Source organism: Chiloscyllium plagiosum, chromosome 1 (assembly GCF_004010195.1).
Source record: "Chiloscyllium plagiosum isolate BGI_BamShark_2017 chromosome 1, ASM401019v2, whole genome shotgun sequence".
Lineage (NCBI taxonomy): Eukaryota > Metazoa > Chordata > Chondrichthyes > Orectolobiformes > Hemiscylliidae > Chiloscyllium > Chiloscyllium plagiosum.
In genome coordinates, this window is record NC_057710.1 from 89,795,553 (window position 1) to 89,817,704 (window position 22,152).

At 39.3% G+C, this 22,152-nt stretch overlaps 1 protein-coding gene across 7 annotated transcripts in view; it reads left to right on the top strand.

Moving 5' to 3' along the window:
- The window catches only part of LOC122550525 (tyrosine-protein kinase Tec-like), a 151,436-nt gene that overhangs the window by 106,774 nt on the left and 22,510 nt on the right, over nt 1-22,152 (top strand). For all 7 annotated transcript variants that reach the window (XM_043691392.1, XM_043691430.1, XM_043691420.1 and 4 more), the window contains 6 exons: nt 666-745; nt 6,296-6,429; nt 14,750-14,824; nt 15,504-15,675; nt 17,031-17,247; nt 21,136-21,200. In XM_043691392.1, coding sequence (XP_043547327.1) covers nt 666-745; nt 6,296-6,429; nt 14,750-14,824; nt 15,504-15,675; nt 17,031-17,247; nt 21,136-21,200 — 743 coding nt within the window. The remainder of the gene's footprint in view (nt 1-665; nt 746-6,295; nt 6,430-14,749; nt 14,825-15,503; nt 15,676-17,030; nt 17,248-21,135; nt 21,201-22,152) is intronic.

The following is a 22,152-nucleotide window of genomic DNA, read 5'->3' on the forward strand; positions in this document are numbered from 1 at the left end:
CACTATCGCAATTCCAACGCCCTTCCCCCAAGTCCCTCCTCCCTACCTTTTATCTTAGCCTGCTGGACACACTTTCCTCATTCCTGAAGAAGGGCTTATGCCCGAAACGTCGATTCTCCTGTTCCTTGGATGCTGCCTGACCTGCTGCGCTTTTCCAGCAACACATTTTCAGCTCTGTTCTCAGCATGGGTCTGTATGGTTTGCTTTTCGGAGGGTCGATCTAGACTTGATGGGCTGAACAGCCTCGACCTGCACAGTTGAGATTCTATGGTTTATGATTCTGGGGACAGGGGTTCGAGTCCAACCATGGCAGATGATGAAATTTGAATTCTGTAAGAAAAAAAAGGGAAATCTGCTATTAAAAAATAATTTAATAGCAGTCCTGTTACCTTTGTTGATCATCATTGAAAATCTATCTACTTCACTAATGTCCTTTAGGGAAGGCAAACCACCATCCTTACCTGGCTCGGCCAACATGAAGTACTTTTGGTTTTATGAAGAATACTGTCTTAATTTTTATTGCTCTAGAAATCCCTCTTCATCTTGCTAGCCAATGGCAAGGGTATTTTTTTGGGTGAAGCAACCACTAACTATGATTTCTAAATGTTAGTTTGGTTGAATATTATTTTGCAAAGGTTTTAATTTTCAATTAATTTACTTTACAGGATAAAGAAGGAGGTTTTGTTGTGAGAGATTCCAGCCAACCTGGGATGTATACAGTATCTCTTTATACCAAATTTGGAGGGTGAGCTAATACCATTACTTTGTATTTCATGGTTTTATTTTGCTTAATATTTGAAATATAAACACGTTTTCTCCCCTTATTAGATTTTGTTGATCTAGTGACTAGAAAGTGCGTGTAAGTGGAGTTAAGCCACATTAGTTTGATTCCATGTGCTTGAAATGGTCTTAGATTATCTGATTAAAATAAAGGCCCAAATCCACTGTATAAGTTGCTTTAGTTCAGAAGAGAATGTTTACTTTTATTTGTCTCGTATATTGTTACTTTTGGATTATGAAGGTTATTCTTAAAGGATTTCTACGAGTGAAGGTTTATGATTGTGAGTGAGAACAGCATGATGTAGTTTCATTCATTGACCTCTTGACAGATGATGTATTTTTAGTGGATCTGCATGTTACTATTAAGTTGGGCTGATTTATGCAGTGAACAAAATCTTAGCTACCTTTCATGTCTATGACCATGTAAATTTACGACTTAAATTTATTTAGCATCTTCAATGCAAAATCTTGCAAGGTTCATAGGAATGTAATCAGCCAAAGGTAAAGAAGGTGAATGAACAGTTAATCAAAAACCTTTGCTGTTTCCTGTTGGATTCAAGGATATAATTCTGATAGTATGTAAAATGAGGTGATCCAGAGTTGGTAAATAACATGAGTTCATCACGAAAAAAAAAGTATATTCATCCCACTGTCAATCCACCAACTGTAAGCATAACCTTATTTTAAATCACTAATGGTACCTTTTAAAAAAACACACACGTTCAGTTTCTTGGTAAATTTAAAGCCAAGCACTTTTGAATTTGTTAAAACGTAGCTTGTTAGTGTACCAATTTAAGTTTTGGAACCCCTTCGAAGGCCTCCAAAAACAATTACAGAGGAATTTCGATTATCTGAAGGAGATCGTGAGGTCCCGATAGGGGGAGGGGGTGGAGTAGACAGGGAGCGGTGTTGGATGGGATTGGAGGTGGGGACGGTCAGGCGGGGGGTCGGGGTTGGACGGAGAGCCAGGTGATGGGTGGGTTGGGCTGTGTTGGACGGGGTTGTGGGGAGGACGCGTGGGAGTCGGTGTGGGATGGGGTTTTGGGAGGGGGGGGTGGAGTGGAGGCCAGGGCCCACGTGCAGTGTGCTGCTACCCCGACTCCTGAATGGGGAGCAGACTTAACAGAAAAGTCCGAGTCCCAGAGGAAAGGCCTTTAATCAATTAACCAAATAATCAATTATCTGAACGAAATAGTGCCTGCCCATCACATTCGGATAATCGAGGTTCCACTGTAATGGAAATTCTCAAAAGTGATCAATTCATCCTTGGACCATATCCAGTTTTGTGGTGAGTTTGCTTTTAGTGCAGTTTTTTTAAAACACATATTTAATTCGAGTGAATGTAATTGCTGCTTTAAATTTAGTGGAGAAAGTGAGGTCTGCAGATGCTGGAGATCAAAGTTGAAACTTTATTGCTGGAACAGCACAGCAGGTCAGGCAGCATCCAGGGAACAGGAGATTCGACGTTTCGGGCACAGGCCTGAAGAAGGGCCTGTGCCCGAAACGTCGAATCTCCTGTTCCCTGGATGCTGCCTGACCTGCTGTGCTGTTCCAGCAATAAAGTTTCAGCTTTAAATTTAGTGACAGTTTTGCCAATTGAAGTTGAATTGTGCACAACTGTGAGACCAACCAAAGTCCTTGATGCTTGCTGAGATATGATTATGCCATTGTGTGTATAGATGTTGTTCTGTCCCAGTTGTCAAATCATTGGGGACTCTCAGTTCACCTTAAAAGTAACAAAGTTTTAAGGTAGATGTGGATGAATAGTTGTTGAAAACAGCTGCATTTTGACATAGATAATATGTCATGGTGGTACTCCAAGTATAAAAGGAGGGTGAAATGGTGAAGAACTCTAAAATGTGCATTTTTCAGCTTCATCATCTACCTGACATGATTAATCCTGCAATCTCTGTGACCACCACTGGGAGTGTGCTAAGGATGTTGGTGATGGCTGTCCCTTCTGCCGTCATCTCCTTTTCTGATTACTAGCGAGATTTTTTTTTGCAAGAAAGAAGGGGAATGTTAATGGCAGCACAGTGACATGTTTTGAGGATATGCATGTTGTGGGAGAATAATGATTCTGGTGTGGAGTGACAAAATGTGAGAAAATCAGGGAAGTAATGGAACAGTAATATTTGCAGAGACAAAACCAGAAAGCACAGGTAAAGCCCAGGCCCAGGTCTGACCATGTTTGTAGAGAGAGAGAGTTAACTTTGGAAGAGTTACTGACCGAGAAATGTTAACTCTCTTGCTGAGTTTTTTTCAGCACTTTCTGGTTTTTGTCTCAGGTTTACAGCATACTTCGTATTTTTCTTTTATTATTGCAAGTTTGGAGTGTGATTTTAGGAGGAGAAAAAGATGGAGTGCAATATGCTGCAATTACAGGAGGAAATCTGGTGGGAAAGGATTATGTGCTGTGATTGCAGGCAATGCAGTGTTAAATAAAGAATAAACCAGAATTGTGTTTGGAGCCTTTCTTCAGTAACTCCTTGCAGGTCATTAAGCTTCTTGTGTCATGGCAGCCAGGACTGTGAGCAATGCTGTCTTTACAATGCCTTTGTTTTGTGCAACCAGTTTTGTTTAGCTGTCCATGACACCTTTAAATTTTATTGCACAGTTGCATATGCACTATCCAAGGTCTTACTCCGTTTTATGTGAACATTGTCTGTTGAGTGATCTCTTGGCGCTGACCTGCTCAGCAAATCTCTTTACTTCAGATGAATGGCTTGTCTTAAGATCTACCTGTCTTTCTGTGGCAGGACAAAGCCTGCTTTCCTGTCCTCCACCTCCAACAACACCTCAAATGTAGCTGTTGAAAACTTTCTAGTTGTTTCCTGCCTGTCTGTTCTGAAAACTGAATACAAATTGCTTGCAGCCAGAATGCAGAGTTCACCTTTAAAGCTGAATTTCAAAGGCATCTTGGGAATCCAGGTCCATTTCCCAACATTAGTTGAGCCCTGGTAACACCGCATCCCACAGTCCAAAGATGTGCAGGTTAGGTGGATTGGCTATGCTAAGTTAGCCCATAATGTTCAGGAATGTATAGGTTAGGTGCAGTACCCACTGGAGTATAGGGTTACAGGGATAGGCTAAGGGGATTTGTCAGGGTGGGTGTGGACTTGTTGGACCGAATGGCTTGTTTCCACATAATGGGGACTCTATGATTCTATGATGACTCTGTGTGCAGATTAGGTGGGCTAGGCACACTAAATTGCCTGTGGAGTCCAAGGACGGCACGGTGGCACAGTGGTTAGCACTGCTGCCTCACAGCGCCTGAGACCCGGGTTCAATTCCTGCCTCAGGCAACTGTGTGGAGTTTGCACATTCTCCCCGTGTCTGCATGGGTTTTCCTCCGGGTGCCCCGGTTTCCTCACACAGTCCAAAGATGTGCAGGTTAGGTGAATTGGCCATGCTAAATTGCCCGTAGTGTTAGGTGAAGAGGTAAATCTTCACCTATGTGGGCGGCACGGTTGCTGTTCGGAGGGTTGGTGTGGACTTGTTGGGCTGAAGGGCCTATTTCCACTGTAAGTAATCTAATCTAATCAATGTGTGATTTTGGTGGAAATCTAATCTAAATGTAGGGGAATGGGTTTGGGTGGGTTGCTGTTCGGAGGGTCGGTGTGGACTTGTTGGGCTGAAGGGCCTATTTCCACTGTAAGTAATCTAATCTAATCAATGTGTGATTTTGGTGGATTGGCCATGGGATCTGCAGGGTTATAGGGACGGTGTGGCTGGGATGCTGTTCAGAGAGTTGGTGTGGGCTTGATGGGCTGAGTAGCCTGCTTCCACACTGTAGGGATTCTATGTAATAACATTTTTAAGAGTTGGCTAAATAATGAGGTTGAGTTCTTTTAAGGAAAAGTTGTAGTTAAGGCATCTTTCTTTGGGAGGTGCAGTATATTTGCTGTTAACTTTCTGAACCAGTAGATGGCAATATAACATCTTTTTCTAACAAATAGTCAGCATTCAAATCAACCTGGTCAGAGATTTTATTGCACAACTCTGCAGCAGATGGGACTTGAACCTAGGTCTCCTCGCACCACCAATTTACGTCAAGAAAACTCTGCATTCATTGGCAAATAAAAAGTTACTTTAATAGCTGGTTAATAACCAGTGTTATCCAGAAGTTTGGAAGCTAAATATTTATTTTCAAGATGCATGATGAAACTTTTTAGATCCATGTAAAGAATCAATTAAGGTGTTTGAAATAGAGAGCAGGCCAATCAACATTTCAAAAGATGTTTTGTTAAGCTTTTAAGTTGATCCTTCATTAGTTTTGGGAACATTTTGTTCAATATTCCACATTGGATCAGGAATTTTCCTACTCTGAATGAACCTCTATTAAGGATTTAAATCACCATGGTTAAATGAAGATTGGTGAGCTGAGGTGTAAGTTGCCACATGGGACTGTTAGAGTGGCAATAACAAGAGATTTGATACAATATGGGCCAGACTAGAATTTAATATTTCAGCGATAAGGTGGTTCAAGAAAGTTAGACAATGTGGAGAGAAAGCAATACTGATCAAAGAACATGTTCTAATACTGGAACCCACCCATACCCCTGCATTTACCCTTTACCTAACACTACGGGCAATTTAGCATGGCCAATTCAAGAAAGTTAGACAATGTGGAGAGAAAGCAATACTGATCAAAGAACATGTTCTAATACTGGAAAGGGATGAGATAGTTGAAGTCTATTTGATTAGAAATAATAATGGGAATTAGTATGTTACAAAAATGATGTACATAGAAGGTGATGGAGTACATTTGCAGAAAGATTCAGTAGCTCCAGTGCATTGACAATGAGAGACTTCAATTATCCTATTTTAGATTTGGATAGTAAAATCATCACAGCAAAGGAGTGGGTTACAGCTGTGTGTATTCTGCCTAAAAGTTTACAGTAGTGAACCACTGACAGTAGACTTCCCTATTTCTTAATTAAGTTACCTTGCGCAGTGATTGTGTGTCTCCCGTTTCTTAATCAAATCACCCTGCATCACTGGGAGAAAGTGAGGACTGTAGATGCTTGAGAGTCAGAGTCAAAAAGGGTGCACTGGAAAAGCACAGCAGATCAGGCAGCATCCATGGAGCAGGAGAGTTGACATTTCAGGCATAAGTTTTCATCGGGCATTTGTGCTGAAGGACTTATGCATGAAACGTTGACTCTCCTGCTCCTTGGATGCTGCTTGACCTGCTGTGCTTTTCCACTGCCACTTTTTTCAACTCTCACCCTCTTTGCATCACTGTTTGTACATGCTTTGGGAGCCTAGCTACTGCTCCTGACTGGCACTCTAAAATTAATCCACATTTTGTATCTTCGAGACAGAATTCTTGATAAGTGCAAGGGTTTTTTTAGGTCAAAGTGGGATGAGATTAGCTTAGCGGCCAATATAACACAGAGTTCCCACTGCTGTCTATTGAGTTGTCTAAATCCAGTGTTCGCAAGTCTATTTGCTAATGATTTTAAAAGAAATGTTATTGTTAAAACTTTAACAATGTGTATTTCATTTCCAGAGATGGCAGTGGATCAACTCGACATTACCATATAAAGCTAACCCAGGGACCTGTCAGACAGTACTACTTGGCAGAAAAGCATTTATTTAACAATATTCCTGAATTGATTGAGTACCATCAGCATAATGCAGCAGGTAATGAAATAAAATACATTTTGTTGGTGACAATTTAACAGGTTTATCATTATTGAATTGTATCTTGAATATTAGCATCATTAAAATGAAATAATTTGAGTAACAGGAAACAGTAGTTATGAACAATTGCTTTTGTACTGGAAAAAGATTTGTCATGGTTCCTCAGGGATTTGTATTAGGATCCCAACTTTCTAATGTATGAGTGGCCTAAACCATGATACATGGGGAATAATTTCAAAATTTGTGGATGATACAAAAATCAGAAATATTGTGAACCATGAAAAACATTATTTTGAACTTTAAGATGACGTGGGTTGGCTCATTTCTACCAACCAGTGGTATCTGCCAGTGGCAGATGAAATTTAATGCAGAGAAATGTGCTGTGCTTCAAAGAACACACAGAAAATGTAAAATAAAGGCTATAATGCTAAAGTGATGTAGGATCTATGTATGTGCATAAATCATTGAAAGTGGCAGGAGATGTCGACAGTGTGTTCGATAAAGTTTACAGCATCCAATTTTTATCAATGTGGCATAGAGTACAAAAGTAAAGAAATTATATTAATCCTGAAAAAGCTGGTTTTTTTTAAAAAAGCTGGTACTGTCTCAACTGGAATATTGTTTACTATTCCAGGTACTCTTATTTTTTGAAAGATGTGAAAGCTTTAACATGCGAAGGTGCAGAAAAGTTTCACAGCAATTGTACCAGGGATGAGAACTTCAGTTACGTAGCAAGACTAGCGAAGTTAGGACTGTTCTTCTTGAAGAAGAAAATGTTGAAATTAGATTTGAGAGAGGTACTCAAAATAGTGGGTCTCTACAGCATGTAAAGGGAGAAACTGTGTCATCGTTGGTGGAAGAATTGAGAATTAAATAGCACAAATTCAATGTAATTGGAAGGAAAAGCAGCACAAGGAAAAACATTTTCACACAGCGTATGATTAAGTTCTGGAATGTACTTCCTCAGAATGTGCTGGAGGCAGAGCTAATTGATGCTTTCAAAAGGAAATTGGATCGTTGGCTGATAAGGAAAATTTTGAACAGCTGCAGAAGAGTGTATGAGGTACATTGCTTCTTCAGGGAACCGTTATATGAATTAAAGGCTGAATGGCATCCTATGTGGTAACCATAAGGAATAGATCTTGTTGATAATGTGGTTAAGCACTGGAAACACTGATTTAAGGCAATTTATAAACCTTTTCACACATCATTAATGAAATCTGGAGGGCAAAACAGCCAGTGACTCTACACTGTTACAGCCCAAGCAAAGCCACAGATGGAGTTATCAGTTATTTAAATTGCACTACAGTGCCACCCATGTTTTTTGGAAAATACTTGTATGTCAAATCCCCATTGTGCAATCGTGAGGTCATCATTTTATTTATTTTACTAAGAAATTGTGCACTGTACAGAGAATGTACATGAGTGAGGGAGCATTCTGTGGAAGTGAAGCAAGTACAGGGAAGAGAGTGCAAGCAGATGTAAGAGGATCTGCTGCTACACAATTTCTCCACAAGTATGTCCAGGTGTAATTCCAGGGGTGCACAAGGACTACAGGTTTGGAATGACTGGTGGTTTGTACTTTAATAAAAGGAACATTATATTGAAATTGACTGAAATCACAAAAGTTAGAGTTTTTCAGAGGCTGTGAAAGATGTGGAGAAGTAAGATGAAATTTAAATGCCAAGAAGGAAGGAATTTTGGAGAGAAAAAAAAGCAAGTAATAGGAATACAAAAGCAAGATATTACAGATGCTGGAAATCTGAAATTAAAGCAGGACAATGTGGAAATACTCAGCAGATCTCTCTGTTTTGATGAAAGGTCACTGCCCTGAAATGTTAGCTAGTTTTCTCTCAAATGGATTGCAGTACGCAATTCGTAGTAAAGAATTGTGGTGGAAACAATTCATGGGGAAGACATGAAGAGTATGTGGTTTGTTTTTGGCTCAGGTTGTTCTTTATTTAAAGTGATATGCAAAAGAAGCAAGGGTAATATGGAGAAAGTACTTTTTCACTCAGTGAGGAGTTACAGTATGGAATACACTGCCTGGAAGAATGATGGAAGCTCATTCAAATTGAGACTATCAAGAGAGCATTGATGATTACTTGGATAGAAAAATGCAAGTGAGGCAAAAGCAGGAGATTGACCCTAGGTTGAGGTACTTATTTGAGTACTCTGTGCAGACAAGATGTTGGTCGAATGTTGTCCTCCTGTTCTGTAACAATTCTGTGATGTAGTCAATGAAAGATATTGTAGCAGACAATCAACAGGATGCCTGAGGGATTGAGGGAACAAGAGCATTTGAAAGAGCAAATTCATAACTTCCTGAACATGCAAATGAAGTAGATATAGCCAGAAAGAAATATGCTTGGAATCCCGCTGAGGAAGTTGATTCACAGAGAAAAAAAAAGTGAATGCAGATTCCAAGAGATTAGCAAAGCAAACCGAGCAGGCTTTAGCATGTGGTTGTGACTATTTATTGATTTTAGTTCAGCCTTCAACACCACAATTACAACATGCTCATCTCCAAACTTGAGTCCTCTGACTTTGGTCACCATTGAGCAACTGGATCCTCAACTTCCTAATCTGTAGACCGCAATGAGTAAGGACAGGTGACGACATCTCCTCCCCAATAATCCTCAACATTGGTGCCCTGCAAGGCTGTGTACTCAGCCCCTTATTACACTCCTTATACACTATCAACAGCTCTAACTCCATTTGCAACTTTGCTGATGATACCACAATAGTAGGTTGGATCTCAAACAACCATAAGACAGAGTATAGGAAAGAGATAGGCAGCTGAGTGGCATGGTGTAAAGACAACAATCTCTCTCTCAATGTCAGCCAAACAAAAGAGCTGGTTATTGACTTCACGAAGCGGAGCGGAGGATACTACCCCTGTCAATGGTGCTGAGGTGGATGTGGTTGAGAGTTTCAAGTTCCTGGGTGTGAATATCACCAGCAATCTATCCTAGTCCACTCATATTGATGCTATGCCTCTACTTTCTCCGAAGGCTAAGGAAATTCGGCATGTCCATAATGACTCTGACCAATGTTTATAGATGCACTTTAGAAAGGATTCTATCCAAATCCATCACAACTTGATGTAGCAACCATTCTGCCCAAGACTGCAAGAAATTACAGAGAGTTGTGAACACAGCCTGGTTCGTCATGGAAACCAGTCTTTCGTCCATTGACTCCGTCTATACTTGGTGCCTTGGGAAAGCAGCTAACATAATCAAAGACTCTCCCATCCCGGTTATACTCTCTTCCACCCTCTTCCATCGAGCAGAAGATGCCAAGTTCAAAAACATACACACCAACATATTTAAGAAACCCCCCCCCCCCACCCCCTGAATTGACCCCTAATATATTAGAGTTGGTCTTTCTCCGCATGTTCCCTGTAGCTGTAATACGATATTCTGCATTCTGTTCTGTTACCTGGATGTACTAACGTAAGGTATGATTTATTTGGTTAGCATGTAAAACAATACTTTTCACCGTATCTCAGTACATGTGACAATAATAAATTAAATCAGATCAAACCTCAAAAGGACAAAAGGCAATCCAGATTCACGATAATTAACTGGTAGATAGCCAACTTCATTTGGGCAAGAATGGACCTCAGCTGGGTAAATTGGAATTAAAGTTTGACAGGAGGAAACTGTAATTGAACAGTTTGGTTACCTTCAAGGAAGATATGGTTCAGACACAATTGACGTTTATTGTCTCAAAAGTTAAAAAACGAAAATGGGCAAACAAAACCCAGAGCTCCCTGAATGAAAGAGAATGTAGAGTCATAGAGATGTACAGCATGGAAACAGACCCTTCGGTCCAATCCGTCATGCCAACCAGATATCCCAACCCGATCTAGTCCCACCTGCCAGCACCCAGCCCATATCCCTCCAAACCCTTCCTATTCATATACCCATCCAAATAAGATAAAGAGGAGAAAGTGTGTGCTAATGGCATGTGACAAGTAGAAAATACAGTTGAGATCCAAGCTGAATATGGACCAGTCAGAAAAGGAGGTGAGAAATCAAATAAGAGTAGTAAAAATGAATTATGAAAAGAAACTGACAGCAAGCATATAAAGTGGAAATCCAAAATCTTCTACAGGCATGCAAACAATGAAAGGGTGTTTAAATGAGAATTAGACAATAGACAATAGGTGCAGGAGTAGGCCATTCAGCCCTTCGAGCCTGCACCGCCATTCAATATAATCATGGCTGATCATTCCTAATCAGTATCCTGTTCCTGCCTTATCTCCATAACCCTTGATTCCACTATCTTTGAGAGCTCTATCCAACTCTTTTTTTAAATGAATCCAGAGAGTGGGCCTCCACTGCCCTCTGGGGCAGAGCATTCCACACAGCCACCACTCTCTGGGTGAAGACGTTTCTTCTGAGTTCTGTCCTAAATGGTCGACCCCGTATTTTTAAGCTGTGTCCTCTGGTTCGGCATTCACCCATCAGTGGAAATATGTTCCTACTGCCAGAGTGTCCAACCCTTTCATAATCTTATACGTCTCAATCAGATCCCCTCTCAGTCTTCGAAACTCAAGGGTATACAAGCCCAGTCGCTTCAGTGTAAGGTAATCCTGCCATTCCAGGAATTGACCTCGTGAATCTACGCTGCACTCCCTCAATAGCCAGAATGTCTTTTCTCACATTTGGAGACCAAAACTGCACACAGTACTCCAGGTGTGGTCTCACCAGGGCCCTGTACAGCTGCAGAAGCACCTCTTTGCTTCTATACTCAATTCCTCTTGTTATGAAGGCCAGCATGCTATTAGTCGTCTTCACTACCTGATGTACCTGCATGCTTGCCTTCATTGACTGGTGTACAAGAACACCCAGATCTCTCTGTACTGCCCCTTTACATAAATTGATTCCATTGAGGTAGTAGTCTGCCTTCCTGTTCTTGCCACCACAGTGGATAACCATACATTTATCCACATTAAACTGCATCTGCCATGCATCTGCCCACTCACTTAACTTGTCCAGGTCACCCTGTAATCTCCTAACATCCTCCTCACATTTCACCCTGCCACCCAGCTTTGTATCATCAGCAAATTTGCTAATGTTATTGCTGATACCATCTTCTATATCATTAACATATATTATAAAAAGCTGCGGTCCCAGCACGGATCCCTGCGATACCCCACTGGTCACTGCCTGCCATTCCAAAATGGAGCCGTTTATCACTACCCTTTGTTTCCTATCAGCCAACCAATTTTCAATCCAATCTAGTACTTTGCCCCCAATACCATGCGCCCTAATTTTATTCACTAACCTCCTGTGTGGGACTTTATCAAAAGCTTTCTGAAAGTCCAGGTAGACTACATCTACTGGATTTCCCTCGTCCAACTTCATTGTTACATCCTCAAAAAATTCAAGAAGATTAGTCAAGCATGATTTCCCCTTCATAAATCCATGCTGACTCTGTCCTATCCTGTTACTACTATCCAGATGTGCAGTAATTTCATCTTTTATAATAGAGGGTCCTTTATAATTAGGGTCAAGAAGAGGGATTTACACAGGTGGAAGGGGAATGAATGAGGTGTTAAATTAATATTTTGAATTCACCTTTACTAAGGAAGGGGAAGCTGCCCAGGCTATAATAGAGGAGGAAACTTGAGTCTCGCATAATTGATGAAGAGCTGGTATTGGATAGGCTATTGATACTTAATGTTGGTAGTTACAGAAGTAAATGAGGTGGAAGTAAGTAAATTGAAGGAAGTGCAGTGGAACCTGCAGCAGGACTGGCGATCTTTCCATTTTCCCTGGATTTTGGGGTAACACCAGAGGAATGGAGATTTGCACATGTTACACCCTTATTCAAAAATGGTTGGAATTGGCCCAATCTGTTTAACTTCAGGAGTAACTTCTCAAAACAATAACTTGGGGTAGAATTGAATATTCATACAGAAAACCTTGGGTGAGTTGGCAACAGCAGCACAGATTTCATAAGGGAAAATTGTCTTAAACAAATTTGCTGGAGTTTTTTGAAGAGATAATGGAGTTGTTGAGGGTCACACAACAGATCTGTGCGAAAAGTTATTACTCATTGAATAAAAAGGACAGTAGCAACATGGATTAAACAAAAAACTAGCTGAGAGATAGGAAATAAAGTGATGGTTGCTGGATACTTTTCAGACTGTAGAAAGGTTTGTGGTAGATGACCTGAGGAGTTCATTTTTCTAATGTATCTTAATGATCTAATTCTTCACGTGCAGGGGACAATTTTTCAAGTTTGCACATGATATGAACTTGGTAACTTTGTAATCTGTGAGGAGAATGATGTAAAATTACAAAACACTTTGGCATGTAGGTCGAGGAAGCAGTAACAAATGAAGATCAATGGGGAGCAGTGCAAGATAATGCATTTGGTAGAACAAAATGAAAATATAGTATAAAATAAGAGTCCCCACTGTAAAGGGTGTGCAAGAGCAGAAAAACTTGAATGTCTTTGTGCATAAGTCATAAAAGATGTAAGGACAGGTAAAGCAAGTAACTAGTAAAGCATACAGTATTCCAGGCTTTATACCATAGGGGCTAGAATATGGGGCATGTTTAAGATGTCACTTTGACCTCAGCTGAAGAACACTGTTCAGTTCTAGGTGCCATGTTTTAAGTGGATGTGAATACATTGAAAGCCATGCAGAAAAGGTTAATAGAAATGGTTTCTGGGATCAAAAGCTTCAGTTATATGGATCAACTGGAGAAGCTGGGACTGTTTTTGGAGAGGAGCAGGCTGAAAAGAGATGTAATAGAAGTTTTCAAAATTGTGAGGGAATAGGACAGAATAGAATTATAGAACCCCTATAATGTGGAAACAGGCCATTTGGCCCAACAAGTCCAAGTCCACACTGACTCTCCGAAGTGTATCCTACCCAGACCCATTATCCATACCCCATTGCTCTATATTTCCACTGACTAATGTACCTAGCCGATACATCCCTGAACGCTATGTGCAATTTAGCTTGGCCAATTCACCTAGCCTGCACATCTTTGGACTGTGGGAGGAAATTCGAGGAAACCCACACAGACACTGGGTGAACGTGCACACAGGCAGTCACTGAGCCGGGAATTGAACCTGGATCCCTGGTGCTGTGAAGTAACAATGCTGACCACTGAGCCACTGTGGTACCTATTTCTTCTCATAAAAGGATCAAGAATGATTGAGGGCGCAGATACAAGCTAATTTGCAAACAAAAAACACATTTTACGTGAGACAAGATTTTTTTTAACATAATGAGTAGTTAGGATCTGGAATGCATGCCTGGAAATGTATCGGAGGCAAGTACAATTGAGACATTCCAGTATTCTTTCAAGAGCGTGTCAGATGATCATTTAACTAGAAACAATATTCAGGAAAGCAGCAGAGTGCTACTGAGTCATAATGCTTATTCAGAGAGCCAGTGCAGACATAATGGGCTGAACAGCTCCTTGTTGCACCATAATAATTTTATTATTCAGGGAGTGATGGCAACACATCCAAGCATGGATTTCATAGGGAGCTAGATAAACATCTGAATAGATGATAATTGTGGGGCTATAGTCAAAAGGCAATGTTTAAGACTAAATTGCTCCCACAGAGTTCCAGCATGGACTTGATGGGCCTAATGGCCACCTTCTGTGCTGTAACCTTTCGATAATTCTATAAAAAAAACAGAGTCATAGAGTCCTACAGCATGGAGACAAGCCCTTTGGCCCAAACTGGTCCATGTCGATCAAAATGTCCATCCACACTAACCCCATTTCCCTGCACTTGGCCCATATCCTTCTAAACCTTTCCTATCCATGTATTTGTCCAAAAGCCTTTTAAATGTCGTTAATGTACCCACCTCAACCACTTCTGCTGGCAGCTCATATGCATACCACCCTCTCGTATTACACGTTAGTAGTACCTCTTACCACCCCTTAGTATTTTTAGTTTTATAATTAGATGCACAGAGTACAAGAGCAGAGAGTTGATAAAGTATGCTTTGTACTTTACTGTGTTAAGTTTAGTTAAGTACATTAGTTGTAAAATTGGAAATTAAAGGCTTGTGGTGGTGGGGACAAATCAAACATTATGGAGTCTGGTTTGTGGATGAAAAATGAATGCTGGAGCACTGTTCCAAAATATGATCACTCCTGGAAGTATGCCAGCTATAAAAGCAAAAGATGGTGATCTCAGGTATCCAAGGTTCAGCAAAAGGTGTTGGGTCTGTTGTGTATGTAAATTTTAGCTGTCAATTCTAGTGCACCACATAAAAGAAAATGAGCAAATGTCAAAATATTACCTTGATTAATACCTGGAGGTATTGTTTTAGGTCTTGTCACACGGTTACGATATCCAGTGGGCCGTAAAGGACGATCTGCACCTACAACTGCTGGCTTCAGCTATGGTAATGTAACTGCCTGATTTTACATTAGTTCAGAAACTGCTAGATTTTTTTAAAACTGTCAAATGTACCAAGCTATGACGAATGCTATATTATTTTTTCAGTCAATTGAAGCTTTAAGTTAAATGTTTGCAGTTCATCTGATCCAATTCAGCAAATAACAGTGCAAACATTCATATCTTTAGAGCTATTGCTAGATGCTATTGATTAAGTTGCATGCTGCTACCTTCTGATTTACTTCTTTAATAAACTTTCTTTAATAAACTTTCTTTTAATGCCAATGTTTGTAATATTTGTTGGAGAACCAGAATTGTTGATTTTCCACTCAGAAAAATTCCCTCAAAATGTTTTCTCTTACCTTGAAGTATGTTGTTTAATACTTTGCTTTTGTTACCACAATATTGCTCAGTTTTGAGTCTGGATGCCAGCTGATGTCTGTAACAAAAGTATACGACCCAATTATATATTTTTTCAATTGCTCACATATCTTCTATGTTTAGTGCATTGTTATAACAATCTGTTTTTCAGTAGTGTTTGTACTTTATCACGAAGGTGACTAACATTGGCAAAATTTGTGTTATACAGTTGCAAATAATTTTAAGCAGTTGAATTTCTCTTATAGCTTTGGGAGTTTCTGTTGCCTTTACATAGTTGAACACAGTTGCTTAATTATTTTACACAGATAAATGGGAAATAAATCCGTCTGAGCTAACTTTTATGAAAGAGCTGGGAAGTGGACAGTTTGGAGTGGTACGTTTAGGAAAGTGGCGGGCTCAACACAAAGTAGCAATTAAAGCAATTCGTGAAGGTGCAATGTATGAAGAGGATTTCATAGAAGAAGCTAAAATCATGATGTGAGTGTGCGTTAATTTTAGATTTCTGATACACTTTGTGGTTTATTAAATTGTTGGGTAACAGATTAAAATTCTAAATTCTAATCACATGTTTCCATGGATTTAACAATATTAGTAGAAGGATTAGAGGCAATAGAAGGAAAATCGTATTCATCCAGAGGATGATGGATGTCTGGAATTCACTGCTGGGTTTGTTAATTCAGTCAGAAAGCTACAATTTATCTAAAGAATCTGGATGTATATTTGAAGAACTAGCCTTTAAGGTTATGGACTAGCTGCTGCAAAGTGGAATCAGAATATGCAGTTAGATTAATCGAGTCGAAGAATGTAATGCCAGTCAGGCTGCTGTTTAAGGAGCAGGAGAATTGACGTTTCAAGCATAAGCTCTTCAGGAATCATTGTTTTGAGCATAAGCTCTTCATCAAGTACAAGTTCACTCCTGCGTGCGCGCGCATGCACACACACACAAATTTGTGGGATGAATTTGAACTTGTAGAATAATAATTTAGTTTGCTCAAAAACTGCATGAATCCATGTAAGATTCTTTAAATCCCTTTTTTAAATGGGAATCAGTCTGAACATTGGGGCACAGGCAGCCTCACAAGGCAGCTCACACCTTCAATGCATTATCTGGGCCAACATGGCACCTATTGTTAAAGTTCACTTGAGAATGTAACTTCAAGAAAGTTCTGGGATTTACATATGAGAGAATGGAAACCAACATGCTCATTCTAAAAGATGAGAGACTTAACAAACAATCCAAGTCTTTTTCAATATATATTTTCAGTTACATCACACTGTAAATTTTTGCTATAGGTCCTACGATCTTATACTTCGCAACCACCTGATGAAGGAGCAGCACTCCAAAAGCTAGTGCTTCCAATTAAACCTGTTGGACCATAACCTGGTGGTGTGTATTTTTTAACTTTGTCCACCCCAGTCCAACACCAGCATCTCCAAATCATGTTAATGTTAGCCCCCTGTTCTTGATCGCGATTGTTATTGTGAGTATGTGTGTGGATCTAGATGAGAATAACATATGATTCTGTTGTGATATTTTTGTGTCTGGATAATCTTCCAACATTCACAGTGAAGGCTTGCTGGATGAGGCATTTAAGATAATTTTTTAAGCTATATCCAGCAAAAACTAAAGATCTTCAGGAAGAGTAGAAATAAGTATGCAGAAAAAAGAGAGGGTAAGTGGGAAGTAAACAGGGCAAGTTAAATTATAGGCATTACAAATACATTTATAATTTTGGTTTTAGTTCAGTTTCATGTTCCATAAACAGAATAGTGATATAAAATCTGTGTTTTGAGCAATTAAATATTCACTGACATGCTTGATTTATCTATAGGAAATTATCTCATCCAAAATTAGTGCAATTGTATGGAGTTTGCACACAGCAGAAACCAATATATATAGTGACTGAATTTTTGGAACTTGGTTGTCTGCTGAACTATCTTCGACAAAGAAGAGGGCAGTTAAACAATGAAATGTTATTGAGCATGTGCCAGGACGTATGTGATGGCATGTCATATTTGGAAGCAAGTGGATTCATACACAGAGATCTGGTAATTTCTTTAGTTACTTACATATTGCAAATGTATGTAATGAGTTGTTTGGCCCTTGAACGTCTAATGTAAAGTTAGGCTTTCTGATAGTGGATAAAATTATATGACATAAGTAAACAGCACTTGTTTTCTATGCTTGGTTATGGCATTGATCATACATTTACCTGCTTTTTCTTCTTTATTTTGGGTTTGTTTTTCACTGTATGTTGCATAGAATATTCCCCCCCTCCTCCATGCCCCAATGGCATCCTTCAGTCTACGTAAATAGATACAACAGATAAACCCATTGGGGATATATTGGCTCCATATGGTGCACTTTGCAGATAGCTGAAGAGACCAATCCGTGAGAAACACGTTCTATCACAATATTCTGTGTGAAGTGGTGATCCCTTAATGTATGTTGTTGTTTTCAAAGTTGGTGTCTGTTGCCAAGCTGCTGGGGTACTGATCATCATATGCACGCTGACTCACAAATGATATCACCCATTTCATTGTTTCTCGAATGTGATAATTGGTATTTAAGGATCCCACACTGAAAGCTCCTTCAAGTGGAGCTTTGGGTGTCCTACTAAGTCATCTGGCTCCAGTTGCTTCACAATACAGAGGATTGTTGTGCGTTTTATTGCATTCTGAGAGTGTGATGATCAAGCTTAAACACCTGTCCTCGAAGAGTGCAGGAAGTACTTGGGAGCATTGCCTTTTAGAGCATTACTACACTTGTGATTTTGTACTTCCATGAGGTACTCAGAATCACAAACAGCAAAAGTGAAGGCTATTGAGCTTCCCTTCCGGATAGCTGTCAGTCACCGTATTTTGTAACCATGCACCATGTTGTTGATACGACAACCCTTATAAACCAGCATCTAGGCCCTAACAGTCAGCTTGATATTATTCAGTCCATGGTTGGTAAATCAGCCAGAGGTGACATTTACTTTTCCAATGTAGGTTGTCAGGTTTGACATTAAGGGACAGAATTGCCTGTTTCCATGGATCCAAAATAACAAAATTTCCTAACCATTTCCAGCATGGAGTTCCATCACTTAAACAATAAACACGTAGGAACAGACCATTTAGTCCAATCAAACTGTAGTAAAACAGAAATAGCTGGTGAAATTCAGCAGGTCAGGCAGCATCTGTGCAGTAAAAACAGAGTCAACATTTTGGGTCCAGTGACACATCTTCAGAACTGCACTGGTGGCTATAACTCACTTTATACCTCATCTATAGTCCAACCCTATATACCTAATTTCAGCCTTAAGCATATATTTTTAATTCTTTCTCTTAAATGCTCTCATCTAGTTTCCTTTTGAAAGCATCTAAGCTTTTGTCTCAACCACTTCCTATGGTAGTGAATTCTACTTCCTAACCACAGTCTGAGAGAAAAACATAAGAAATAGGAGCTGAGAGTTGGCCATTTGGCTCTGCAGTCTGATCCGTCATTCAACAAGATCATCTATCTTAACTCATTTCTATAATATTCCCAAAACATTTAATTCTCTAAATTAAAGGTTAAGAGAATTTCTTTTTTAAAAGAAATCTGTCAATCTCGGTCTTAAATTTACAAATGACTGAGTATCCATAGTTCTCTGGGATAAAGATTCTAAAGATGCACTGTTTTTTGAGTAAAGAGTTTTCTCTTTATCTCGCTCCTAAATGCTGGCCCCATATTCTGAGACATTCCCAGTGAGGGAACGTTTCTCAGCATCTATTCTGTCAAACCCCTTTAGAGGTTTTTATGTTTCATTCAATGACATTTCATTCTTTCAAATTCCAGGCTTTGTCACTCAATCGCTCATCATTAGGCAGTTTTCATTTTCTCATTCTCAGCAAATTACTATGGAGGTGGTGGATTGAGGTCTTTAAAAAGTAAATAATTGACCACTTGAAGTCCTCTGTAAGACTAAGAATGGGTGAGCTAACAGGACCTTCCTCACCTATTTTCCAGACCCCAGCCAAAACCATTTAAGGAGACCAGGTTGGGATAAACTGAAAAGTGATGGATTACTATTTGTTACACTTGATGAGCTTCATTCCCCTACTCTCGCTTCTATTGAACATGCACTAAGTGGGTAGGGATATAAAATCCTCCCACTGACTTAGTGTAAGAGTTTAAAATACAGAAGTGATAAAAAAAAACATCTCTTTGAATTGAAATATACAGTAGTGAAGCATGTGCATTTTGTAGACTACTGAATTATAAAAGAGAAATGTTCCGAACTGTTCTCTTGGCCAATATGTTGCTGGTCCAACAAAGAATGACTTATTACCCAGAACCAAGTCAAGTCATGAAATGGGACAAGTTGACTGCTCAAAAAATAAGGAAACATTTGAGACCATTGACTATAACATAGTACAAAATTCAGTCTAAGTATAAAAACAAATAATTAGTGGATAACAGAAAAAAGTCTTGATGAAGTCATACTGGACTCAAAATGTTAATTTCCATTTCTCTCTCTAGAGGTGCTGCCAGACCCACTGAGTTTCTTCAACACTTGCTGTTTCTATCCCAGATTTCCAGCAACTGCAGTATTATGCTTTTTTTTAAAGTAATGGATTAATGCTACTTGACTGGGAAAAGCAAATTATAGCACAATAAAGGAGACCCTGACAGGACTAAATGAAAAGAAAGTTGGCAAGCAGATTCAAGACCTTTTACAAAAATGACAAATCAAATATTGCACTAAGGGGAAATCTTTTTAGCTTGAAAATTAACTTCTTCAAGGAAAGAAAATGCTGATAGTTACATTCTTCTTGTCTTCAAATCTGTGCCAGCCATTGCTCCTCAGACTTGAAGTTAAATTCCAGAACTACACAGTTAGTAAATTTTGCCAGCCACTCAATGTTCAAGTAATAGCTACTCATGCTGCAACTCCAAGCACCAAAAGCATAAACAAAAGCAGTTCAGAATGAGCACCACGACCAACAAGTTCTTCTTCCAAGTAACACAGCATTGTAACTTGGAACAACAACACCATTCCTTTGCTGTTGCTGGGCAACGTCCTGAAACTTCCTGACTGCATGTAAAATGTGGATGCACCAGTACAAAGTGGCTCACTGTTATCATCTTGATGGAAATTAGGGATGGGCGATAAATACTGTCACTTATTAGTGACACTCACATCCCATGACTAGTTTAAAAAAGTAGTTTACAACTAAATCTAGATTTAATCTGGGTGAGCAATGATAGGATTACTAGGAATAAAAGTCCCACTGGATAAACTAATGTGAATTACCTGACATTCTACATGGTAAGGGTTATGGTTAAAGAAAGGTCATAAGACCAACTGCAGTTGTCATGTGGCAGGAATTTGTAACTAGAACTTGAAAATGATAAACTTGCATTGGCATTTTCCATTAACAGTATAAATTCAGGCATTTATTCAAAGAAAATTTGGAAATAACTCCATGCAGAAACAATATTATGTGGGATTGGAATTTGTTTTGATATTATTTTTATGCCAGCTAATTTAAACAATGTAAATATATCGGCAAATCCATTTGAATCGTTCTGACTTTAAATGATAAATTGTAATGTTATGGGGCTAGGATTTGCCTCTTCCTGTCAGATTCTTGCATATCTGTTGAACTTTCAGATAATTGAGAAAGTCCTATGCCGATGTATTATATATCACAAATGAGCTGAATTCTGCAAGGTAGCAATTTAGAACACATGCCTATCTACCAAAATGGCATTTATCCTCAATAAAACAACTTGAGTGTGATTTTTGATTAAATTTGAAATATTTGAATGGGAATTTGTTCCACTCCCCAGCCCATGATTGTTATGTCAGCCTATGTAAGTATTTGAAAACATTTCGACAGAAAAGAGTAGAATTAGAAAACCCAGATCTTATATTTTCAGAAAATATGTTGTGCTTGTCTTTTTAGGCTGCCAGAAACTGCTTGGTGAGTGACTCACATGTGGTGAAAGTGTCTGATTTTGGAATGACCAGGTAAAATATAGTATTAGTATAAAGCCCATTTTTGGATACAACAATAATCATTTTATATAAAGTCTTTAATGAAATAAAATATCCACAGGCACTTCAGAAGATCGTTATGACACCAGATTGTATATACAATTGTTAGGTAATATTTTGGTCAACACTCTAGGTTTATTCTGCCTTTAAAGAAGGAAACAAGACAGAAAGCATTTAGGGATGGTGTTCAAGAGCTTATGGCTTGAAGATATGGCTGCCAGTGGTGGAGCAATTAAAATCTGCACGCTTAAGCACAAGGGCTGTGGAGAGGATTATAGAGATGGGGATGGAAGGGTTTGGAAATGACTGAGAATTTTAAAAGCAATTGGTTTTACCAGAAGCCAGTGTAGTAAAGCGAGCACAGGATGAAATGTAAATAGGACTTCATGTGAGTTGAAATGCAGGCTGCAGTTGTAGGATGCCATTAGGAGTGTGTGGGAATGATCAGGTCTACAGATAAGTAAGTTAAGCTGAGATGGGGAAACTTATTGACAGTTCTGTAACTTATTAATAATGTGAAATTGAAATCTGAACATCCAACGTAACATTAACAAACAATAGCTTTTCAGGGCAAGGTTTGTGTGAAAAACTAGTGAATAGGGTTTAGAGAGATCATAAACATTGGCCTTAGTCTTCTCAATGTTCAGTTAGAGAGAAAATCTGCTCATCCAGCATTGGATGTTTGATAAATAGTACAGTGATTTAGTAACAATGTATTCTTTCAGAAAGGTGGTGGTGAGGTAGTGCTGGCTGTTAGCAGAGTGCAAGTGAAAGCTCATGTCGCATTTTTGAATAATATTACTGAAGGACAGCTTGTGATTGTGAAATCATAGAGACCAATCATAGAATCCCTACAGTGTGGGAGCAGGCCATTTGACCCATTGAGTGCACACTAGCCCACTGCAGAGCATCTCACCCAGGCCCA